Source organism: Thunnus thynnus, chromosome 15, assembly GCF_963924715.1.
Source record: "Thunnus thynnus chromosome 15, fThuThy2.1, whole genome shotgun sequence".
In the NCBI taxonomy this organism is placed as follows: domain Eukaryota; kingdom Metazoa; phylum Chordata; class Actinopteri; order Scombriformes; family Scombridae; genus Thunnus; species Thunnus thynnus.
In genome coordinates this window covers 23,470,743-23,496,137 of record NC_089531.1, presented here as the reverse complement: position 1 = coordinate 23,496,137, position 25,395 = coordinate 23,470,743, and the positions used below count along the sequence as shown (strand labels likewise).

Below are 25,395 nucleotides of genomic sequence, written 5' to 3'. Positions count from 1 at the left end.
CTGTGTTCATGTTTAAACTTCCCCCTCCTTCTGTTCAACTGCAGGTCCAAATCACAGAGGAGGAGGTTTGAGGAGGAACTCAATGAGCGGATGATTCGCACCATCGATGGCATCAACTCGCAGAAGTAAGCATCACGGCTGCTGTATCCTATTTCTGCATTATTTTTCTTCACAGTGACAGGTCATGCACAGTCAGTTCAGTCAGTTAAAGGTTCTCCTGACACTTAGCAGTAGAAACACCAAGTTATGGGCTTTTCACACTGTATATTTTTAGCCCAGGGCTAGGGATAGCCCTGGGCTAAGAGTTGACCCTGTGATAATTTAGCCCCTTTTCACATTGACACATTTTTAACCTCAGGTTAACCTAAGCCCAGGGCTATACGATTCACACTGCACTTCTACTAGCTCTGGGTTACATATCCGTTGAAACATGCAACTAATGTTTACATTCTAGAATGACACGTGACTACTCCATTGTTTACTTTAGCCCCATTTCACACTGGCACCTTTAAGATGTTATGCTGATAGTCAATTTTCAGGGGATAAACCTACAAACTCGGAACTAATCCCGCTCTGGAGCAGGGCCACAAACCCTAGGCTAAAGTCGGGGGTTAGCCCACTTTGAAATGTGCCAGGATTGTGCCAATGTGAAAGCTTTCTTAGCCTGGGGCTAAAAAGGTTCTAAGAATGCTTCTAGCCCTGGGCCAAGTGTGGGCAGTGTGAAAAGCCCTTTAGTGTCTACACCCAACTAGTTAAGGCCTATACTGACATATTCTATAATGACTTACAGAAACCTTGCAGTTATTCAAACTAAAAATGTGAGTTAGCTAAAGAACCTAGTGTAGTTTTTAGTGTGTCTTAGGACAAAAGTGCCAAAGATGCATGTAGCCCAAACCCATTTGTTTTATCTCATTTTATAGGTGTGACAGTGCAATTTTATTGACAATTCGTTTATTGTCAAAACAAAACAAATTGGTAAAATCATACCTCTGATACTTCCTGTCTTGTTGGATTTTATGGTGTATTTTACTTATAAGAAGTAGCAACAATAATGAGATCTTCTCCAAGCGTAGAGTATTTTCAGTGTAATTTACCCCAAAACTAAGAATGAGTATATTACCATCTATTGTGTTATTCATGAAACAAGGAAATACTCTTTGGCTTTATCCACTGGGAAAAAAGGTGCTGTCTCTGCACATTTCATTAAATTGTGTCTAATTGTAATAAGTATTAAACACTAAAAACAAAACAAAAAAACAATGATAATATTCAAAACCTGCAGTCAGATTTTGAGCATTCATACATTCATATTTGGTTCATATCTGCACTGTGAAGAGGTATAGAAGAGTGTTCAGATACTACATAGCACAACCCAGAGCAAAGTTCTCTGCAGTGTCTCAATCTGTTTGTTTCACTTGCATCTCCAGACAGTGGCTGAAGTCTGAGGACATTCAGAGGATCTCATTGTTCTTTCACAACAAAGCTCTGGAGAAAGAGGTAGGCGAATGCATACAAAGCACCCGCCAGCATTGTTCGCTGGGGAAACAAATCAATGGAATTGTATAGGTACCAGTGAAATGAAGTCATTAAGGAGGCTGTTCAGCCTTATAGGAAACAAACTGTCTGCTATATATTTCATACTACAACTTAGATCTGGTATATTTTACATTGTGCATGTTGAGTGTTAATTTGGACTTTGCCTTAACATGTTCTGCTGCTGCTACTTGACACACACTCATAATCCCATTCACAGTTTTCTTATTTTGGCCTTATCTTCTCTCAACAGTACAGATCCACAACATTACCTGCCTTCAAGTACTATGTCACCTGCGCCTGCCTCATATTCTGCTGTATATTCATAGTGCAGGTCCTCGTCTTGCCCAGGTAAGTCTGCGCCCCTTCACAGGATTTACACTGCACAGTCCCTGTAGCGTCAGCAAACTCCAGCTGTGGCAGCAGGTTGATGTGAAAAAGCCATTTGGCACCAGCTGTCTCATCAACAGGCCCACGCTGAAATGAAAGAGGCAGGGGAGCAAGAGGCAGAATGCTAAAAAGCAGATGGAGATGAAAGGGCACCATGTCTGGTAGTGATTATAGATCAGGTGAATCAAAGTGTGGCGTCTCTTTAATGGCAAGGAGAGAAATTCGCGGTCATGCTAATTTACTGCTTCTGGGAGCCAAAGGTGTAATTTAGTATCTGAGAGGCCATTGATTTTCTAATTCACCTCTCTCTCACTCTCTTTATCTTTGCTCTGTTTGTCGCAGCATCGCTCTGCACATTGAGACATGACATCATCTGTTTTATGGCAGGGGTCCTTAAATCAACCGTACTGTGTTCCTCCTTAGAAAAAGTGATAGATGAACATAACTTCATAACAAAGCATGTATGCTGATGTACAATCCACTGTCAGATAAATGCTTTCTTAATGTAAATGGATTCTAGCTCTGAGGCAGAATACATTAGGACCTTCATTACATTTATTGCCCTGGATGGCACTGCAGAGGGCTGAGAAGTGCCATGAGGCTTAGAGTAATGTGTGTGTGTGTGTGTGTGTGTGTGTGTGTGTGTGTGTGTGTGTGTTGCAGAACTGCTGTGCTGGGGATCTCCTTTGGCCTGGCATTCCTGCTGTTGGCTTTGATCCTGCTCCTTTGCTTCGCTGGCCATATTCTGGTGGGTGGGTTTGCATGCATTCGTCAGTGAATACACACACACACTCAATCGCTTGTACACACCCTCACCAAATCTGCATTTGAGACAAAAATATGTACAAGTCAAGTAAGCCTTTAAAAATGGTAAAACTTGTACACATTGCAGATATTTGCTAATCAGGTCATTCAAAATGTCTAGTACATCTGAGGCCATGGTGTCATTCATTCCAAGGTGGCTAATGTAGTTACCTTTTCTTCTTTTGTATAGAAACTCTATGTGTGCATACTCCAGTAGATCTCTATATGCAGATGACACAGTCGTTTTCCTACATGTTGATGTCATTGACTCAACACTCTCTTTTAAGCACTTTTTAAAGTTTCCTGTAGACTTGCCTGAAACTTAGTTACTTATCACAATGTTTTCCCATTCTGAGGGCAATTACCATGTAACACTGACTTTGTCAAAAAAAGAAACAGTTACAGAAGATTATATTTATACTTATATATCTTTTTGGTAGATACTATAGGAACTATATGCTGTAATATTCTTTATCTGCCACCAAAACCTACAAAAGTCATAAAAAACTCTACATTTACAGAATTGTGTCTTACTCACATTGTTTCAGTACATGACTTTATGCATTCTCTACAAATCTCTAAATTTGGTCTCTTATGACTGTGGAAATCATTGAGCTAATAATAAGCAGCTCACAATATTCATGTCAATTCCCCCCCTGGACACATCATAGTGTTGGACTGTCACAAGATGAAACCTTCACATTTTATAAGTGATTTGGCAATCAAGTTCTACTTTCAACTTGAAAGAAGCATTGCCCATCCAATCTCTTATATTAAAAAATATATTTCTTTTTTTTCTATTTTCCTTTGTACTCTATGGATTTTGACATGTATTGTTTGTCTCATTTTAAGGGTGCTTTTATGAATTATTGCCATGGTTATTGTCTCTGGTTGAGATTTGGCTTCAGTGGACAGTGTGCAGGAATTCATTCTTTTCTTTTCTGTCACATGATTTCATTCCCTACACTGATGTATGTCAGATGTGCATTAGATAACACTTGAGTTTAACTTTGAAACTAAAACTTCCATTGTTCACTGATCTATTACCAAGTTCCACCCCAATCAAGACAGAGAGTCCCATTTTACTGAAAATGGGTGCACACACAAGAACATCATTTAAACTTGTAATTCACTAATTTATAATTTTACTAATTTACTTTTTACTATTTATCCATTTAAATAACAATAAGGTAAAATGTTCTATATTTGAGAAATAGACTGATTGTCTGAAAGGCTGAGCAGATGTTTCGAACAGCATTTTTTTGCATCTGTTGGAACTCAATATAAACTGTAACCATTATATATAAGGATTATATTAGCTGATCTACCTTTTATTCCCCTCTATACAATAGTTCATCTATTCACTCACTGCTGTTGTTTATTATCCAGCACAAGCAGGTGTTATTTCCACACTGCTACAGCTACCTGTCACAAGTGTTCTATGGACATCAATAAATGATATCCCCCCTTGAGAGCCAATCTCTCTCCTTCTTCCTTGTCAAGAGAGTATCATCACCCCGTACTGGAAGTGGGTCACTTCTAATTAACGGGGGGTTATCCATAACCTTGGGTCTCCCCTGACCCAGATATCAGCTTTATACACTGCTTCAATGAGAACAGAGAGAAAGAGGGAGAGATCATGTTCGATGGATTTGTACTAACCATCAATTTAACACCGAACATGTTCTCAATAAAAGCCTCTGCAGCTACTGGGGAAAGAGCACACAGTCGACTAATGAGAGGCCATGTATAACATACTCTATGTGCGTGTGCTTTAGCTCCATGCGCCTGGCTGAGTTCATGCAAGTTATTATTAATGGGGCATATTATAGTTAAAGGATGTGCTCTGTTCATCTGTGAAAGAGTGCATGACATGGTTATTGTGATCAAACACATTTCTTGGAAAATGTCTTTCCAAGCCAAATGAGCTTAGCTGTTGCTATGAAGAAGCAGCACTGCAATTGCCAGAGAAAAAATCTGCCAAACTTCAAGAAAGATGTAAAAAGCATCCTTACTCAGTGGGCCAAACAAGTGTTAAATGTTAATTTTTGTTCATCAAGAAAAGACTACTTCGGTTTTAGAAAAAACAAGGACTCAGTCCAAGTGTGAGAGTCCTGTTAGAGCTAATTCTGAAGCACGAACATACTGTCCTGAAAGGTGAGAAACCCGAGAGAATGCTACACTAATACCCACTTGAAAATAATTTGAAATAGGGACAGGAAGAGACACATTAGCCAAGAAAGCACTCTAATAAAAAGATGTGTTTTCAGTTAAAACTCTTGCGTATGAATAAAAAAGTTATGTTAATTAAGCACTTCCAACATTTGGTATGTACATATGTGACAGATAAGCCCTAGTTCTGATTTTGTTCTGATTTGAACTGCCAGGAGCCATAAAAATAACTAATGTGACTTTTTAAATTTACTAATTTCCACTTTACCAGTACCTTGGTATTAACGTCTGGTATTAATCTCAAGATATACCTCAAATCCCTCCAGAGGACAGCAATTTAGATATGAGAGATTTTACTGAGTTGTATTTTTTGTTCTCCTTCTTTCTTCCTCCTCTAATCATTCCCTCGGTTTCATTGCATCTCCAGCAGGGAAGGAAAGGATCCCTCTGCTCTCTTTCTTGGTTCCCCACTTCCTCCCGCATCATCGTCACCAATAATCCTTGGCTGCGATTGGTCCTCACCATGACAACTACAGCTCTCATATTGGTGATGGCCGTCTTTAATATGGTGAGAAACTACAAGAAGCTATGAAAAGTTAAAAGTAAAGATGTTGTGTTTGTGCTTTTTCCTCTGATTTCTTCAGGGCAAGTATGCATCAGGTGATCACTGTATGTCATGATGGCAGCTGCATTAGTACAGTGGACATTTGATTATTTGATTTGATTCACGTCACTGTAAATCTTGGAGATAAATGTTATGCCAGCATGAGGTAATCTTCATTAAACTTTAAATCATTGGTATTGTGAAGTATGATATTTGCTTATAGTTGCTGTACCAACTTAGCATGAAACATTATAAAGTCTTCATGGTGCTTTCTTTCTTTAGTACCTGTATTGTCATATTGTTATCAACATTATTCTCTACACATTAGCTATCTATTTCTCACTGCCTATCAACCTTCTTTAAACAATGATCTTGTGAATTTATTAGCTAATTGCCTCACTCATCTCAGTGAGCAAGGATTCACACACAAGGACTTGACAACATACGTAACCACGCAAAAATAAATTATTCTGTTTCATAATCAGATGGAATATAGAAAAAAAAGGATCAATAGTACAATAAATCTCCACAGCTCTTGTGGTGTAGTCTTAATCACTTTAAGTCACAGCAATTCAAAACACAACACACACCAGTGTATACCTAATAATATTTACAAGAAAACAGTGCCACTGGTTTACACAGGCTGAATATACAAACTACCAGCAAATTCTTAACATTTTTGTTTTCATATTCACTAGTTTTATTAATGTTCCTGAGACCTGAATGTGTCTATCTCTGTCTCTGCTATAATTGCAGAGTATGACTGCTGTTCTTTTATTAATCAGCCTGCTGCTGTTCCTCTGTAGGAGGAAAAATAAAGAAATAGAACTGGTGTTTCAAACTGCACTCAATACAAATATTTAATTCCTGTATTCTTATTTCATTCCTTCACAATATATAATGTGTTATAGGTGTAAGGTTTTAATTGGAAATGTTACCACATTCAGATACCTCCAGCTCTGCTCATCTCTCCACATTATCAAAAGATTACATAGTTTGTAGCCAAAGACTGATAAATGCTGGCAGTAATTTGTCTTCTGGTCAGAGCTTTACACCACAAACGTCAGTTGTTGCTGCTCTGGCACTAAAGCAATGGGTCAAAATGTGTCCCCCTTATCCTGTTTCCTTGTTTATCAGTTCTTTGTGGAGGATTGTGGAGGATCCATGGAAAAAGACCCGACAACTATTCCACCTGTGAATCTAACCAATGACAGCCTGGGGGTCTGCCAGGAAGAAAACACAGGACACAAAATCAGGTTGTACCTGCCAGTAAGTACAAAAGTGAGACGTTGTAAGAGGCTTAAAATATTAACTGTGTTAAATAAAAGTCAAATTACCTACCACCAGTATCCCATGAACAGCTAAAATTAGTTGATATGTATCTAAAACTGCACAAATTTCAATTCAAAATACATTGTTACATATAGGGAAATGTCCTTGTATAACTTTAATTACAAATAATTTGCTCACATGTTGGTGTGAACATGTGAATAAACCTGCTGCTAGGCATTTGTTGAAGCAATGTCTCTGATTGTTCACTGTTACACAGCCCTGTCTCTTTACCATAAAAGGAAATGAATCAAAGAGACAGCCATGTTAATTGTTCCCAGTTTCACGAGGAAACTTTTAACCATTTCAAATCTGTTAAGTGGATTGGTTACATTTCTCACCAAGCAGGAAGAAGACAACCAGGGAAGCCAACATATTTATTTTTGTCATCAGTGGCGCCAGCTTGTCCCACATATAGGGGAATTCTTAAAGCTCAAGGCATTCATTCATTGGCTGGTTAATTCTTAATAAGCATAGTAGAGGCCTTCTCACACACTATAGGCTCACAGAATTGATATTTGTTTCATTCTCAGTTATTACATAAAGAATATATAATTGTTATATAAAAATATTGATATTTCTTGCTGTCAGTATGCAAACTCTAGTTTTGCTCTTGCTTTCTATCTGTGTTCTGGCTTACTCACCGCTCTTACAGCAGCACACTTACTGCAGCCAACATGGTACACTGAACAAATAAAGCCACATTTCAGTCTTTTTCCTCAGCTCAGTACAGACAGTACATTGTGTACAACACTTACATTTTGAGAAAAGAAAACATATGAAGAGTAATGAATGCACATTTGGATTATGTGTTCTCTCTTTCTGTCTTCAGTACTTTATCTACTGCTGTATACTGGGTCTGGTGTCGTGCTCGGTGTTCCTGAGGATCAACTATGAGCTGAAGATGGTGGTGATGCTGGTTGCCGTGGTGATCTACAACATCATCATCCTCCAGACCAGGCTGGATGGATTTAGCACTGCGCCATATGTGAACAAAACACTGGAAAGGTACCTGCAAACAGTGCACGCTCACTCTGTCTCACGCAGTCTCTCCTCTCTAATCGAGGCAATAATGAAACAATTATTATGCCCACTTAAGGTCAACACTTTCTGTTTGAAACCCTCTGCTCCCCCTCTGACCCTGCAGCCCGCTCAGCCGAGCACAGCCTATTAAAATGACTAATGAGACCGGACCCTGGTCTTCAGTGGAGGAGTATTGCTGAGGTGGCAATATCCCATCCAACTGTCTATCAGGAGTAACCCACAGAGAGGAGGATGATGAGTGGCAGCATGAAATACAGTAGTTTCTGTTTATGGAGCTGAATTCATTTTTCACATTTGACTGACAGCTTGAGTCTCACTGCTGGAAAAAAAATCCCATTATGCAAAAAGTTTTAGGGGCACTGAGATAGACTGAAGAAATACTTTTTTCTCGCTCTCATTTTTCTCTCTGTCTCACCATGGCTTTATTTGCATGAAGATATTATATTGCTGTTGCCAGAGCACAAAGACATATAAACACGAGCAGCGATGCAGAGGTAAATAAAAGGAGGATAGACGAGGACTGCTGAATAAATCTGCTTTGTTTCTTGACAAACCTTCATTCACACTTCAGTTCCCTCAAAGGATGTTTTTGACAGTACTGGCGGGTATGAATTCATGGTATAAAGTTATATCTCTACCCTCTAAAGTACAGCAGTAAATGCAAGCTGATGCTCACCATACCAGCAGTATGAACAGTAAGAATATATATATCACACATAAAATCTTACTGAGACTAAAATTATATATACACTTTTTTTTTTTTTTTATTAATAAAGTCTTATTTTACTGTATTTTTCCATTTACATCTACAACTGATTGTCTGGATGGATCAGTTATTATAGTGACTAATGAGACTGGTACAAACAGATAAATAACATTTAAAGGATCATATCTGTGTCTTTTCATGTTTATGTCTATTTACTACCAGTCATGGATACATTATTGTTCATCATTTTCCGAGGCAAACATAGTTTTTTGACATTTTTTAACATGTTTTTTCCTAAATTCTAGGGAGCCATTTAATTCTGTCAATTTAAGCACAACAGTAACAATAACAGCAACAGTATGAAGTAGAGTCTGGTTATTCATCACACTGACCTTTGTCTCTCATTCAGTATTGTAGAATTTACATTAATATTGTGTGGTAATGATGCATGCACTTTTCAGATTAGTCTGCATTTCACCACACAATAAAGTAATGGCTACAACATGCTAATAGCAGCATGTTCCTTTAAACAATGAGGCTGGTGTTCATTTTCCTACTTCCAGTAAATTTCATGAAAAGACCAAAACCAACAATGCGTTTAGTGTAGTTTAGCCCATCTGAATACTTAACCCTAAACCAGCTGGTTCCTATAGAAGATAAAAATCTTAAAAAATGAGTCGCACATTTATAGTCAGATTTTCCAAAAGGCTAAATCGTTCCCTGTAACAACTGGGCACTGTAGTTTTTCAGTAAGCAAAGTAAAAAGGGGATTTTTACATTTACTACACATTTGGTGCTCTGGTGAGTACTTACAGCAGTGGGTGGTGTATAGTATGTTTGATTGACTCAAAATAAACTAGTCTCCATGTTCATCGTGATGAAGGAACATGTCACCCAGTTCAACAATGTGGCTCATTGATGTGTTATTGGATAACAACAGAGCTCTTTGACACAGATGAATAAGATTGCCAGTAGGATCAGTTAATGAATGTTTTTTTGTCTTTTAATGGGATTTGTTGACAATAAGAAAAATCTAAAATATCACCAGACTTTGACAGCAGGCGATCAACATCATGATGATAGTATTCTCTCTCTTTCTCTCTTTAGCTCTCTCTCCAGACCAGGAGTCCTGAAAGACCTGAAGACCATGGGCTCTGTGTCTCTCTTCATCTTCTTCATCACCCTGCTGGTATTAGCCAGGCAGGTCAGTAGTTTTATTAAACCACAATGATATAACTTCACTATATTGCTATTATCACAATGTAATAGTAAACAAATTTCAGTATAAACTATAACTTTCCCTGGGTCATTCACTACAGATATACTGTATCTATCTGATTAGGTCATTCAGTGCTGTTACAGAATCTTTTTTTGCTGAACATCTTCGCCAGTGAAGGAGATCATTTCAAGAGATATTACATCAGTGGATTTAAAATGATTTCCACACCAAATTTTGGTAGCAAATGAAACTGCGTTCAAGGATTTGGCTCAATATGACAGAAGATCAAAATACTTGTTCAGATGGGCATTTTTGTAGCGTTGCTTCCATCTCCTCTGTGTCATCTTTAGTTCATATGAGAACTAAACTCAGCTGACACAGATTTCATGTGCGTGTTTTATCTTTTTTTCGGGGTACCAGCCATCAGCTCTAACCCCGAAACAGATGTTCTGGACGGGAGGACTCCCTCTAGAGTCTCTGTACCCAAAACCGGGGCTCCCCAGAGAGCCACAGTCAGTCCAAACAGCTCATTGTGTTGTTCTCATTCTGGGTCACTGTCACCAGATGGGAGGGGAGCATTTTGTTTTGGAAACACAACTTTGCTGTGTAAAACTCTTTGTTGCTGTCACATCTTATTTAGGGTTGTGCTTTTATCAAAGTCTGTCGGGGGGTAATTGGTTTCGTTCTTCCGGATGCTGTTTGGGTGTAAATCAGCACAGTAAAATGCTTCATCAATTATAATAATAATGAATAAATTTTATTTATATAGCTCCTTTCATACAGGGGATGTAGCTCAAAGTACTTTACAATAAAGTGAAGAAACAAGAGAATACCTAAAAACAGGCAAATCAAAACAAGTACAAATACTGCACAATAAAACCAAGCAATCAAATGAATAACAAACCAAAGAGGCAGCAAATAGCAAGAACAGGTACGCTAAGAACAACAGAATATGTCAAAAATAGAAATAAAACAAAGGAAGGCATACGAACAATAAAATATGTAAAAGATAAGAATAAAACAGAGGAACCAACAGTGACAGTTGGTTGAAAGCAATGTTGAATAAATAAGTTTTCCATTGTCATTTAAAAATGTTCACAGAGCTTGCATCTCTTCCTTGGGCAGGGAATTCCATAGTTTTGGTGCATAAAAGGCTGAGCTGCCAATTTTCTTATTTGTGTGATTTTTTGTATTTAAAAAACAGGAGAGGAGCCAAGAGACCATGAAGGATTATAAAACAACAAATTAGTAATGTAGGCTGGTCCCAAACTGTTAAGAGCCTTGTTAATAAGTAAAAGAACTTTAAAATCAATCTTAAAAGACACTGGGAGCCAGTGCATGTTAGCTTCAACTGGGGTGATATGCTCTCTTTTTCTTGTTCTAGTTAAAAGCCTGGCAGCACAGGTCTGAATTAATTGTAGTTTATCAATGGATTGTTTTGGAAGACCGGTGAAAAGAGCATTTCAGAAGTCTAATCTACTTGATATAAACGCATGAACAAGTTTTTCAGCATCTTGTGGGGATAAGAATGGCCATACCTTTGCAATATTTCTTAAATGAAAGAAAGCTGACCCCTTTATGTGGGATTTAAAATTTAAGTTTTGCCCAGACTTCATTGTCATCAAAATAATTCTGGAAACAGGTCAAAAGGTGCTCAAAGTGGCGTCACCCGTGGCCCTTGACGCAGAAGTGCATAAATGTGTACCAGATATGAGGGCAGAAGGCTGAAGATTGCATTTTACATGCTAACATATTTTGCCTTGCAAAATTTCATTGTCAACTCTAGTGAGCCAATTCCCAGCCATTTAGTCAGAGGGAGGAGAAATCAGGTTAGAAGAACGAAGGCATCTGTAATTCATCCCTCAAGAACAGATGCACGATGGAGCAAAGCTCATTTACAGTCTTGTTAGCTGGTTTCTAAACGGCATCTGGAATGAGATTCTTCTCCCCTGGCCTACTTTCTGGACTCCTGAAAGTACCGGAGCTCCAGTCTCCGCAAGAGAAGCAAATATACATACGTATACATACAAGTGATTCAGACTAACCATCCTAAGAGTCTGGAAAGCTAGCCTTCATTTCTATTTTGGCCTCAAGCTATCAACACTATAGCAGATCTCAGTGTATGTAAGCCTACACTGTAGGAGTCTGGTAATTGGCACCATACTTTAATCTCAAGGGAAAGATATTCAGTGCACACATACATCATCCAGACAGCTAACCACACATATGAAATATCTCTCACAGGAGACCGGATACGCACCCACACACATCCATAAACACTGCAGGGACCAGCCCACAGGTAGCCCGGAGCTCTCGGATATATACGAGCATTATGATGGTGTGTTCAGGGGACCCCTGTCTGATGCACAAACACACATTCCTGGGACGTTTTGACCCCGATAGATGAGTCTTGCTGACATATTTAGATGTGTTCAAAACTCCCTCAAGCATGAATAACCAAACCAAGAAAAAAAAAAAAGTAGTGGCTATCTTTTATGCAAAACAGGTCGGTCTGCTTACTGTATCCTTGAGCAATGAGAGCGGAGCTTCTCGCACTGTTTCATTGTCGCCTTATTGGGACATTAGTTTTCCATGAATACCAAGCACGCCTTTAGTTTCAGTTGGTTAGGTTTTCCCAGATATCCTATAAATTTGTCGGCAAAGTCCACCTCTTAGAAATGCTCACATATCATAGAGGAATACCAATTACAATGATGCTTCTCAGATCGACCTCCAGTCCTCATTAAATATGAACGTTTAACTGTAGATTAAAAATGACAAGCTTTCAGTTTTGTTTTGTTTGTTTTTTTCCTGCTGTTGGTGTACGTTTCCACTGTGGCCTGTATCTCTGGAGCAGAGTGCTGGGTGTGAATGACGCCGGTGTCTCTTTACTCTGTGTCCTCCTGTAACAGAATGAATATTACTGTAGGTTGGACTTCCTGTGGAGGGACAAGTTCAAGAGGGAGTGTGAGGAGATCGAAACCATGGAGAACCTCAACCGGGTTCTGCTGGAGAACGTTCTACCCGCCCACGTCGCCGAACACTTCCTGGGTCGCAACTGGAAGAATGAGGTACATTCACAATTGATATTTACAATATGTCAGTTTGTGGTTCTTAATTATCATGCTTTATCTATGTCTTTAAAAAGAAAATATATAATTAAATGTAAATATTCTATATGTGCTTTTAATTCATACCTTTTTTCAGCATATTCTTTCATTTTCTCAACTCTTCTTACTCCTGTGCAAGCTGTGATGTAGCATACTCTCCTAGCGTACTCTATTTCTCCGTAATTCATTAGTTCAGTAAACTTTTGTTCGTTTTGCTTACATCTGCTGCAGTGACTCAGAGTCTCCACATAGATGATTAAAGTTTTATCATATTTATTTAAAGAGTTAGTGTCAGTTGTGGTTGAAACTCATCTGAAACCACAGACCACACGTACGTCTTTAACTTTCCTTCATCAGTGCTCGATCAATACAACACATCCAGCTGTTATCGTCTGCTTGCTTGTTATCAGGACCTTTATCATCAGTCATACGAGTCGGTGTGTGTGATGTTCGCCTCCATCCCAGACTTCAAAGAGTTTTATACCGAGTCTGATGTCAATAAGGAAGGACTGGAGTGCCTCCGTCTCCTCAACGAGATCATAGCAGACTTTGATGAGGTAAACTCCTCTCATATTGATACTCCTGGCTGTCTGCTTCTTTTTTGAGATGGAAACACACCGGGTGGTTGCGCACCAAAGTAGTCAGAGAAGTAATATGTAAAAGTGCCAAGTATTTAGCTGATAGCTGGTGTTATTTCCTGTTTCTGTTTGTGTTATGTGATCCACTAACTTCCTCATGTGTCCTCAGCTGCTCTCCAAACCCAAGTTCAGCGGAGTGGAGAAGATAAAGACCATCGGTAGCACCTACATGGCTGCAACTGGACTCAATGTGACACCGGGACCAGAGTGCGCACAGGCACGCTCTTACACTCATTTTCACACACGTGCACATACATGGACATACATGGACAGACACACAGTGTTTAATGATTCCTCCATATCAGATACACAGTGACACACCGGCTATGGAGTTACAGCTTCTACTACCAGCTTTATTATGAGCTTATGTTTGATAATAGAGGACCAGGCAGAGAACAAGAGCCTTTTTGCACATGCTTACCACATTTCAGTGGGCCACAACTGTTTTGGCAGCCTAAGCTCATATTCAATAAACTCATCATTTTTCATTCATGGTCACAAAACAGGATCAAGCTTAAGCATCAAAGTATTTATTGCTGTCCAAGCGTTGTGTGGGTTGCTCCTTAAATGTGCCACAAATAAGCATCAGTGATTCATTACTACACTCATTTGAATACATCAGTGCAGTCACTGGATGCAAATGAGATCATCACTCAGAAATGTGGCAGAAAATTGCTTTGTAAAAATAAAATCTGCCTCATTGGAAGGAAATCTGCTTAATTGAGCGTTCACTAAGCAGCTTATTTACTGTTGCCACACCTGTCTAGCTCTCTGTCCTAGCATGACACATAATGCAGTTTACAGTGATTTACAGTGATATGTGTTTTTTTTTTTGTTAGTTTGTTTTTGCATGAATGTTGTGCGGTATGTATGTATGTAAGTTTGCTTGGGAGATAAATGTTTTGTGATGCATCAACACTGAACCCAGGAAAAATATATCTAAGGGGACAATAAAGTGCATCTTATCTTATCTTATACTGGTGGCAGATTTCCCACTCAAAAATCGTAGTCATTTTTGAAATAATGGTTCTTTGATTTCACACAAAAGTAGACGAAAGCAGGCTGCTCATTTCTCATTGAACATTGATTTTGTTGGCTGAAATGACAACTGTGGCAAATTTGTGTTGATTTGCAGCACAAAAAGGAATAGACTGATGTTCCTCTTGTGCATGCAGAGCCACAAATATCAGATTCAAAGTGTAAAGTCAAAAGAGAAAACTTGTGATTAAAGACGCAACAGGAAACAAATTTAAATTTAAAAGCATTAATAATGATCCCACTGGTATGAAATAGAGATTATCAGCCATGTTGATCATAGTCTTTATGTATTATAAGTTATTACTGTTCATTTGAAAATGGCATATTGATGTCTAAACATTGTTCATATAGCACCTTTAATTTATTTTCTCCCCCTATGCATTTTCCTCAGGAACATGACAGACAGAACATGCACATAGGCACCATGGTGGAGTTTGCCTTTGCTCTGGTTGGGAAGCTAGACGTCATCAACAAACACTCCTTCAACGACTTCAGACTCAGAATTGGTGAGAATATTTCTTCACAGCATAAATAACGTGCACAAACTAGTTTTTTCCCTTTAATAAGTGAAAATTAATGTCGATGATCTCTCATTCTAAAGAATTAGCCATATGATTTGTGATGTTGTGTTCCTTTGGCTAGGTATAAATCACGGGCCAGTGATTGCAGGTGTTATTGGGGCGCAAAAACCTCAGTATGACATCTGGGGAAACAGTGTGAACGTGGCCAGTAGGATGGAGACCACTGGGGTACTGGGCAAAATACAGGTGAGATGTCTTACATAATACAGGTGCTTGTCTTCCAATGTGCTAGTGAACTTCTTAGTTCTAGTCACGTTTCTTTCTTTCCATGCAGGTAACAGAGGAGACGAGTAGTATCTTATCAACACTAGGGTACATGTGTTCATGTCGTGGCATCATCAATGTGAAGGGCAAAGGAGAGCTGAAGACCTACTTTGTTCACACAGAGATGACCCGATCTCTGTCACAAGGGACTGTGATGCCTTGAGCATTAACGCACTTACCCACCGAACAGACTTGAGAACACAATCACACACACAAGGTGGCCGTAGAGGTGATTCGTCATGCTCCTTAACTAAAGCTCATTACCAGAAGCCAGCAGTACAATGGATAGACAATTGTCAAGAACCACTTTTGTCCTTAGCAACACAATGTAGAGCAGGGCTGAGGTGCACCGCCACGGTCCTTCAACGCTGCACTTTGGATGGTTTTTCACATCTCAAGTGTAACAAAGACTTCGCTCCAAGGAGTCTCTTCACTGTCTAAAGGAGTGCCTGACTAAAGAGAGGTTTGCTAAATTAGTGCAGCTCTCAAGGACCGCAGTCACCCATCTGTACAATAGTAGTGGTGTGGAGCTAATCTGAGCTGCCTGCCGAGCTGTGTTTTTTTTTTTTTTTTTTATATATCTGCCTGGTTGGCACTGTGAGTCGGTTTGTTCCATTTTATTCCAAATGGATGTTACAATAGTTTATTGTCATATAGAGCAGTGGATGCCAACAAATTGCCAGTGTGATGGGTAGTTTGCCAAAACCTGTGAATTGTATTTATAGCTTTAGAGCTGTGTTCGTGTCCCACTGAAGAGTAGGTGGACTCAGGCACAGGATTCAAGAGGAAAGTAAAGGTTTCTTTTTTATAATCCATCTGGAGCCAAACCAACAGCAATGTGTGTAAATGTTCACTGCCATCCTTTTGTTATTCATTAAACATTTGTATATAAATTGAGATCCATTGTCTTTGTGTCTTTGTTTTGGTGCTCTAAAAACATGAGTGTACTTATCACATTATGAACATTCACAGGATTCATTCACAATAGAGTCAAAAGCCTGTAAGGTCATTAGTTTGAATGATTAGAGACAATACAGGCTCTCATTTGGCAGTTGTATTCAATGCCGTCACCAAACAAAACCCCCAGAATGCATTAGTAATGCTTGTCTCTATTTATACAGTGGCAATATTACCATCTATCATAAGGTAGATTTCTTTAATGGTATTATATTGTTTTCTTTAAAGGAATAGTTGGGGAATACGCTTATTTTTCCACTTTTTGTCAGAGAGTTACATGAGAGGGACTGATACCACTTTTATATCTGTGCATTAAATATAAGGCTACAACTAGCAGCCATTTAGCTTAGCTTAGCACAAAGACTGGAAACGGGAAAATATTGTTTTTACACTTTGGTTTTTCTGTGGATTAAACAGACGAGATGTTAATTAATGAGTGCTGAGATGTTAATTAGTGAGTGCTGACCTTTGAACTGAGCTTGGCTAGCTGTTTCCAGTCTTTATTCTACGCTAAGCTAACCAGCTGCTGGCTGTAGCCTTTTATTTAATGGAAATAAATGAAAGTGGTATCAAACAACTGTTGTTGTTTTTTTACAAACTGACAAAGTATTCCTTTAAATATAACACAGTGATACATTATAAATAGTATATGTCTTACTATCAAACCTAACTTACAACTACAACTGTTACAGTTAATACTTTGTGTTTGTTTGTATGAAAACTTATCAGTAGAACATGTATATAATTTAATATAATATACATAATATGAATATTCTGAAAATATCCATATAGCAAATACATGGAGTAATAAATAAAGACTGTACAGCTGCAATACACCAAGATGCAATGAGCTACACTCACTCTTCAGAAGTCTAAGGATGACTCATGTTTAAGATGTGAAACCATTGTTTTATAAAGGCTTTTGTTACAAGATAATAACTTGTATGACAAAATGTTCATTTTACTATGCTACTTTATCTTTCTACTTTTGAACCACCGCCCCATGTATTAGCTCCTAATCCTCTTAAACAAACACAATATCCAACAGTTTGAAATACTGCACCCTCTCTAAGAATAAAGGGTCTCTTTCTGTCACATAACAAAAGCCAAGCAAATGAGAGATGTCTGTCCTCAAAAAAATCCTATTATGTAGGAGGCTGGTCTCACTTGCGTGGGTTCAAAATTTACACACAAAAGGGATCCAAGAACTTGCAAATCAAAGAGGTTAGTGATGCATAAGGCAATGGTAACATAAAATCACAGTGCAGGGGAGAAAACAGAGGGAGATTAAATACAGGTAATGTATAATGGCAAATATGAAATCTGCTCAAGATTGTGGGTTTTTAAAGAGGCAATTAACCTCTTTAATCTCTTATTAGGTTTAGAAACACAGCTATTCGAGTAGGAAAGTCCAGTGTTTCAAACATATAGTCAGAGGTTTGTTCAATAGAGAAATCATGTCAGTTTCTTACTGAGAACAACATTTTACTGAGGGCAGAAATCAATTTTGATATAATGTGTAATACTGAGCTGCAATAACTGGAAGACATTTTTTGGATTTATAGACTGTCTGTACTACCTGAACCTTTATATGGTTCCATCATACTGATAGAATAAGCTTGAGCCTCCTGGAAAATGTCAAAGTCTCCATATTTTCAGTTTTGTTCTTCAAGCTTTATTGAGACAGAAAAAATAATGGTTTGTCTTGCTAATTACCTGCACGTTATACAGTGATATATCATATTTAAATGTCATCTGATTAAATGTTATGTTTTTCTCATTATGGACACGTGGTCTGAATTAAAAAGTTAACTGAACTGAAACTGACGCACTACAACACTGGTTTATTATTCAATGCCTTCATGGTGAGAACAAACACTTTCATCTCATGCTGCGATACTTCAAATGGGGGCCACTGATCCGTATCCTTCAGCCACATTCCAGATGATCCCGTTCTTCATGAAAAATTCAGCTTTTATGCAAGCCACACGTGCGTACTGCCGGCCTGTTTGGTAGAGGACAGGAGCAGGACGGCGGCCGTAGTCTGAGGAGGATCTCACTGGCACAACTCGGGACTTCTCCTGTGGTTGAGCAGGACAACAAGGCAGAGAGATACGTTTTTATGTCGCACACAGTTTTTCTTGGAGGTGCTGTAGCAGCGAGGAGTGGGAGAAATATCACATAGGATTTTGTCACAGCAAACATTTTGGCATGCCAAAGCAGGAATAGCACAGGTGTAATAGTAGGTGTAAGGTGTGTCAACTCCAGGGTTCAGGTATTGTTTATGTTTTCTCACTGGTCTGACTTACTGGGATACATAAATGGAACAAAGCCATTGTTAAGTACTGTGTTAATTCCACCTGTGCTTTTCCTGCTATGACAATTCAAAATATCTACTGTGAAAAGCATACTGTATTTTTCTGACCAATATTGTGATTGGTGTTTAAATTGTGACCATTTTCTATAAATTAAACTCAAAACATGTTGGTGGTCTAATACATCAGTGACGTATTGGAGGTCATATTGGCGGTCTTGAGCTAAATGCTAACGCCAGCATGCTAACTTGCTCACATTGACAATGAACATGTCATGTTGTCATGATGATTAGCAGGTGTAATACTTGCCATGGTCCTCATCTTAGCTTAGCGTGTTAGCATGCTAACATTTGCTAAACACAAGGTACAACTGAGACTGTTTGGTCGATCTGGAGAAAATTAATCAGAAACTATTTTGTTCGTTTATTAATCATTTCAGTTACTGTTCGAGCAAAAAAGCCAAACTTTCTTTGGTTCCAGCTCCTTAAACATGAGGATTTGCTGCTTTTCTTTGTCATATAGGACAGTAATACAAATATTGTTGTCACCTTGACATAATAAAAGGCAAAATAATAAAGAGCATTTTTAGCTACTTTTGATATTTTATAGACTAAACAATTTATTGAGAAATTGATTGGCAGATGAATCAGTAATGGAAATAATTGTTAGTTGCAGCCCTATATTTGGGGGTCACTTAAGTAATTACAATTCATCCTGAGGGGAACATGGATGTCTGTAACAAACGTCATGGCAATTAATCCAGTAGTAGTGGAGATATTTCAGTCAGGGCCAAAGTGGTGGACCAACCAACACACCACTTAAAGGATTAAAAGTTATAAATTTAGCTCACATTTCATGGCTAAAATGGCAAAGAATGCACTTAGAGCGAGCAGTTTACAGGTGCTGTTGTGCTGACTCATCAAACCATTTTTGGGCCCAGAATTTTCCCTGTGAAGTAGTAGTAGTAGAGGTACCGACGGTGTACAGTTTAAGGTGCTATACTCAGTGACTGCACTGAACCTGCTACTATTCTAATACATCACTTAGGTATCACCACAATCATTCAAGTTAAAGCAAAAGTACTCTCACTCTGCCAGAGCTGAGATGAAAAGATGACTGTCCCTCTCTGCCTCAAGTTTCACTTAGCTTCTTCTTTGCATCGAGGTATAGTGTGCAATATTGGCAGAAGTGAAAGAAAATAGTCCCAGCAAATGAAACTATTAGCTACATCATGAAGTTGTAATAGGAAAAACTGAATGAACATGTGTTAAATATTACCCAGAGCAGCAGTGAGCCTTTTAAACAGATTTTTGGAAACACTGTGAGCTTCTGACTTCAGGCAGAGCAAATAGTACCTGCTCCTCTCTGTGGCAGATTCACCGCTGGGTTTATATTTTCAAGAGTTTCAGTGGAAACAGGCACAAAAAAATAAATAAATGACACATTGCCATTATCATCTGAACAGTTTATACAAAAAAATTGGTTTTAATTCATATTAAAACGTGAATAGCGTAACAGAAACGTCCTAATTTAGCAGGAGCTGTCACCAACACTGACAGGCTACCACTCAACTCACTGTAATTACAAGCTCAGCAGTGTGTGTGTGTGTGTGTGTGTGTGTTGCTGCTTTGTTCACCACTCTCTCTGCTTTCAGTGACCCAGAAACTCACTGTGAGCTAGTTTTCTTGACATGAATAATTACTCTACAGAGATGAAATGGCTTCAAAAGGAGTCATAAACAAATGTCATAAAACTTTGTGATATATGTCGGGCACCACATGGTGAAAAATGTTAACAGACCTATAAATATAGAACGTCTTTAAATGTATGCTCTTTATTTATTTTCATGATATACTGCCTTTCCCTTCTATGAAACACTCCAAAAAGCTAATATCATCCACAGCTTTAAAAGTTTGCCAGAATAAGGACTTCTGCAGGAATTATATGGTGGATTATTAGCTGAGCAGAGAGGTAAATCTTATAATGTACTGGTCTGTGTGGCCAGTGTGTAGGTGGTCAGTGTCATAAGGTAATATCCATTGACGTCATTACTGGAAAATAAGTTTGCATTACACTTTACTGTAAAACAGCTGTGCATCATTCAGACTAGAGGCTCAAAGTCTTATTCATGTCGTTTCTACTCAGTTAAAAGCAACATTTTGATACATGAAAAGAATGTAAGATTAATTACTTTAGTGTGACCTAATTTCTTTGGAACATTAGTCCTGACTTGATTACAGTAATAAACACGTTTTCAACATTTTTGGGGAAGATAATGTGAAAGACATCCCTGATAGCTTAGTCCCATTGATTCAATAGTGGCTCATCTCAAAAGGAAGGAATAGTTTTAATCAAATTTACAGTGTGTGTGTTCCCATCACATTTCAATGATGATGATGAGTATTATAAGCCTGAGTATGTGACTGGAGGATCAGCTCAAATCATCTCTGTCTGTGGCTCTGTGTGCTGCGCACTCTGATCTAATGCTTTAGCTGTCAGTACAACTGTCCTACAAAGGAGAAATTGACGAATGGCTCGTTCATTTTACTGACAAACCTGCATTCGTAGGATTGCCGGGTTCGGTGAATTGGTTCAGTGGATGTAAAATTCATCAAATAAATAACATTTCTGTTCCGTTTCTGTTGATCCAATGCACTTCTGATTTTGTTTTTACAAGATACAGTACAATCAACAGGGCATAAAATAAAATCCAACATCATCCATGAATACTTCACATACAAAAAAGCAGAACTATCAGTGGAAATTTATCACAATTCCTGATATGTCAGAACAAGTGAAATGTCTTGCTGAAGCTAGGTTAAATAAACATGACAGGTTCATTTAGGGCTAAGTTTGGTCTACTGAATGTAAAAAATGGTGAAAAATGTCAATCACTGTTTCCCAAAGCCCAAGGTGCAACCTCAAATGTCTCGTTTTGTCTGACCAACAGTCCACAACCCAAAGATAATCAGTTTACTACTTCTTTAAAAATGACTCAAAGCGGTTGATTGGTTATCAAAATAGGTGGCTATTCATTTTCTGTCGATCAATCGTTGCAGCTCCAGATTCATTTAACTCAAATTTTAAGCTCATCAGCAAGTTAAAACAGTATAAATTCAGAACAGAAATGGTCACTAAAGTGTGGCCGTTACCTCCTCGTATATGTCTAGTCCTCTTCCTTTGTAGTGTCTCCTGTCATCCCGGTGCGCTCTCATGTCATAACCCTCAGCCTGGTGGAACACTTGGTCATACATGGAGACCTCTGGGGCCTGCCAGTAAAGAGACTCAGTTCAGTTTGGCATTCACAGCCTGTTCTCTCTCAGAGGGGGATCATGTCTCGCCACTTTTGGCAAGTGAAGGCAAAATTCACAACCGTCTATTCTCAAAAGTGGTTTAAAGAGTTTGAGTCAGTCAATACGGAGACTCATACTATTTCTGTAATATCCTCATTGGACAGAGGTTCAGTTTGTGGCTTGAATATGAAATTCTATATTTTCATGGTTTGCTCTAACAAACTAATTAAGTTTGGTAATGTATAATTTAGAAGAGTTATTCCCTCCTGGGACTGTTTATATTTTTCAGCTCAGAGAGGTTCTTCAAGGTTAATTCAAGATCAAGATTCAAGATTACTTTATTTGTCCCTTGGGAAATTTGTCTTGGACATGAAACATACAATTATGGTGCAGCAACAGACATGAAGTGCATAGCACAGACAAGTGCAGGCAAAAAGTGTGTTCAAATATGCGCAACACAGCCCCTGATTTCACAACTTCATTAGTCTTGCATTTAGGAGATTCACTGATAGAGGGATAAAAGTGTTTTTATAGTCATTCAGGCATCTTTTCCTGTATTTAATTGGAACCCTGTAGCGTCTACCTGATGGGAGCAGTTTGTATTCTGAATGCAGGACATGGGAAGGGTCAGCAATCATTTTCTAGCCTGTTTAACTGTAGTCTGCTCCAACTGATCTGGAGGGAGGGACACTCCCTCAGCCCCATATCTCTCATTGCTGTGTAGATCAGTATGTTTATTTGTGATTGTAACTTAACTGATATCTTATCAAACTAAGCTGAGACTCCGTAATGTAATAAACTCTCTATCAAAGCATGATAAAATAACATCATTACCCTCTGTCCAACCACACCCTGAGTCTGTGCAGACAGTTGAGTTGCTGTTGTATCCTAGTGCATACAGAATTCACAAGAATTATGGACCAGTAGTGAAGAATCCTGGATCAAAAATCATTTTTTTCTTTAAAATGTGTTTGAAATGAGATGATGGTTCATCACACCATTGTACAAACTTTTTAACGTCCAAACTAATGTGTCTGTATCCATAGATAGCAGTGTCATCAGAAAACTAATGTACGTAATGTAAACAGAATTGGAGAACTCACACATCCTTGAGAAACGCCTGCGTTAATGATTTTAGACTTAGATAACGTCTGGTTCACTCAGACCTGCTGAGTCCTGTTGGTTAAAAATGAGTGATAGCACCTGATGATATATGATGATATACAGGTTAACAAACATGTGTCTGAGTTTACTGAGCAGGATGTGTGGCTGCAGGGTGTTAAAAGCAGAGTTGGAGTCTATAAACAGCAGTCTGGTGGAGTCAGGAGGCTTTGGGGTTTTCAAGGTGTTGCAAAATAAAGTGTATTATGGTCAGTGTTGCATTATCAGTGTTTTTTCTTTACAGGCAAACTGTTAAGAATCTAGCTGTCCATTTATGTTTGACTTCAGCTTCCACACCATTATCTTTTCCAGACACTTCATTATAATAGAGGTCAGGGCTACTGGTCTATAGTCATTATTTTCCTGGGGGGAACAGGCTTTTTTGGAGGAGGAGTAATGATTGCCGTTTTTCCAGAGAGATGTATGCGTGTGAATCAACAGAGAGCCAGGCTGGTGTAAGATCCTCTGCACATGGTTTCAAAAGGAAAGCTGAGACACCGTCAGCGCCTGTTGCCTAATTGGTGTTTGTCATTTTAAATAGTCTTGTGACTTCTCCCGGACTAATGTCTATCCCTGAAACACAATCATCAATTGTTATGTTGCTAATGAGAAATCATGTGAATCAAACCTAATGTAGAAGTTGTTCAAATCATTTGTCATAGTACTGCCATCTATTGTGTGCAGTGGTTTTCTAGTGGCAGTCATAGGCTATTAGTAATAGATTTCATAGTGGCCCACAGCTTATTCGTATTATTTCTACAGAAGTCCTCCTCTGTATTGTCTTTTAGCTGTGTTGAGTTTCTGTTTCACCTTCTTCTGTACTGACCTTAGTGGCACTTAGTCCTTATTCCTAAAAGCAAGCCTCTTGTTGTTGGGATACATTGTGTCACAATGTGTCACAATGTGTCACATTACTTAATGTAAACTGACTTCTGTGGATTTGTCCATTAACTGAGTTTACAACAGGCATATCACCATCTAGTACAATGAAAAAGTTGTAATAGTAGCTTGTTACAATATATCTTATGCTGGAGACACGTTTGTAGATACATTTCGAGAATATTCATCGATTTAGCTACTTTCATTATTTAATGTACGCATTTAAATTTATTAACGTTTGTCTGGGCCTTTCCACAGATTAATAACCTGGCTAAGTTATGACTCATTTTCCCCCCCACTTTTCCAGATAGTTTAAGCAAAAGTGAGCTTATAGCTAGTGCGGCTACCAACAAGTAGTTCCAACACTGTAACTGTACGTTACCGTGGACTCTTTGTTAAAGTACGACATTTCTTTTGGGTCCTTCCGTCGTGGTGGGATGTAACCGTATGGAGACAAAGTAGAAAGCGGTTTAGTTTGTGCCTCGAGTGATACGTCCATCTTCCTAGCTAACAATCAACAACAAAAAAACAAAAGAAACAAAACAAAAAAAAAGCTTCAGAAAAGTGAAACTCCAGATAGACGAAACACGGCGCTCGCGTCTGTGGTTGCTAGGATACCGCTCCAACTGACGTTTAACGTGCTGCCTTCAAATGCTCTCTGTCACTTCCTGGCTATACTGTGAGACATAATTATTTTAGAGAGGTTTTCTTTGAAAAAATAAATATGTATCCTGAGTTTATCCATCTCCCCGATCCTCAGAAACTGCCCTCTCTATGTGTGGAGAAAAGTCAGTGTTCAATATTAGCTGCATATATGTTAACTGTTGTCATACACTAAGAAAAACAAGCTCTGTAGTAAATGTTTGAGTGATTACATGTGTAACAGCTGCAGATGTTTTTCTATCTACTGGACTCAATCCTTCCATGCGTTATGGACAACTTTTCTCCTCTGTATGGTCATGACTTTAATTGAATGCAATTGTTATTTAATGCCTTTTATTATACTGTATTTGATATGATTGTTGATATTTGCATATTACTGTATATTTACTGCTAATCACCTGTCAGTGTTAATAGTTTTCTGTACTGCTCTGGCAATATAGGTTTCTGATCTGTCATGTCAATAAAGCTTATTTGAATTTGTTCTTTCTTAGTCTGTACCTCTGAGCTTCAAAGTGCTACCTCAAATACATTCAAGAGCCCAGGCAAAAAAATATGAGTGATCCACTAGGGGTGTGCCTGAATACAAATACGTTATTCGGCAAAGCACAGATAGTGGGGTTTGTTTTTTACGAATATTTGTTTCATACAAATATTTTTAAAATGATTTGTTTTTGGGAAGAAAAAAACAAAACATG

General features: G+C 38.4%; 2 protein-coding genes across 8 annotated transcripts in view; one reads left to right on the top strand and one right to left on the bottom strand.

The window, feature by feature from the left end:
* Window positions 1–16,303, top strand: part of adcy2b (adenylate cyclase 2b (brain)) — a 48,309-nt gene extending 32,006 nt beyond the window's left edge. For 6 of the 7 annotated variants that reach the window (XM_067611458.1, XM_067611456.1, XM_067611457.1 and 3 more), the window contains 14 exons: window positions 45–125; window positions 1,428–1,497; window positions 1,787–1,884; window positions 2,587–2,671; window positions 5,327–5,467; window positions 6,641–6,772; window positions 7,665–7,840; window positions 9,690–9,786; window positions 12,714–12,872; window positions 13,322–13,468; window positions 13,659–13,766; window positions 14,979–15,093; window positions 15,230–15,354; window positions 15,443–16,303. In XM_067611458.1, the coding sequence (XP_067467559.1) occupies window positions 45–125; window positions 1,428–1,497; window positions 1,787–1,884; window positions 2,587–2,671; window positions 5,327–5,467; window positions 6,641–6,772; window positions 7,665–7,840; window positions 9,690–9,786; window positions 12,714–12,872; window positions 13,322–13,468; window positions 13,659–13,766; window positions 14,979–15,093; window positions 15,230–15,354; window positions 15,443–15,595 (1,687 nt within the window). In that variant the 3' untranslated portion in view covers window positions 15,596–16,303. The remainder of the gene's footprint in view (window positions 1–44; window positions 126–1,427; window positions 1,498–1,786; window positions 1,885–2,586; window positions 2,672–5,326; window positions 5,468–6,640; window positions 6,773–7,664; window positions 7,841–9,689; window positions 9,787–12,713; window positions 12,873–13,321; window positions 13,469–13,658; window positions 13,767–14,978; window positions 15,094–15,229; window positions 15,355–15,442) is intronic. The other variant, XM_067611459.1, reaches the window with a different exon arrangement.
* A 1,910-nt stretch (window positions 16,304–18,213) lies between these two features.
* On the bottom strand, window positions 18,214–24,670 carry cfap90 (cilia and flagella associated protein 90). The gene is made up of 3 exons (XM_067611452.1): window positions 24,420–24,670; window positions 21,857–21,973; window positions 18,214–18,470 (listed from the first exon to the last, which is right to left on the bottom strand). The coding sequence occupies exons 1-3, from the start codon at window positions 24,534–24,536 to the stop codon at window positions 18,291–18,293; spliced, it is 414 nt and encodes a 137-aa protein (XP_067467553.1). The 5' UTR covers window positions 24,537–24,670; the 3' UTR covers window positions 18,214–18,290.
* Window positions 24,671–25,395: the final 725 nt, after the last annotated feature.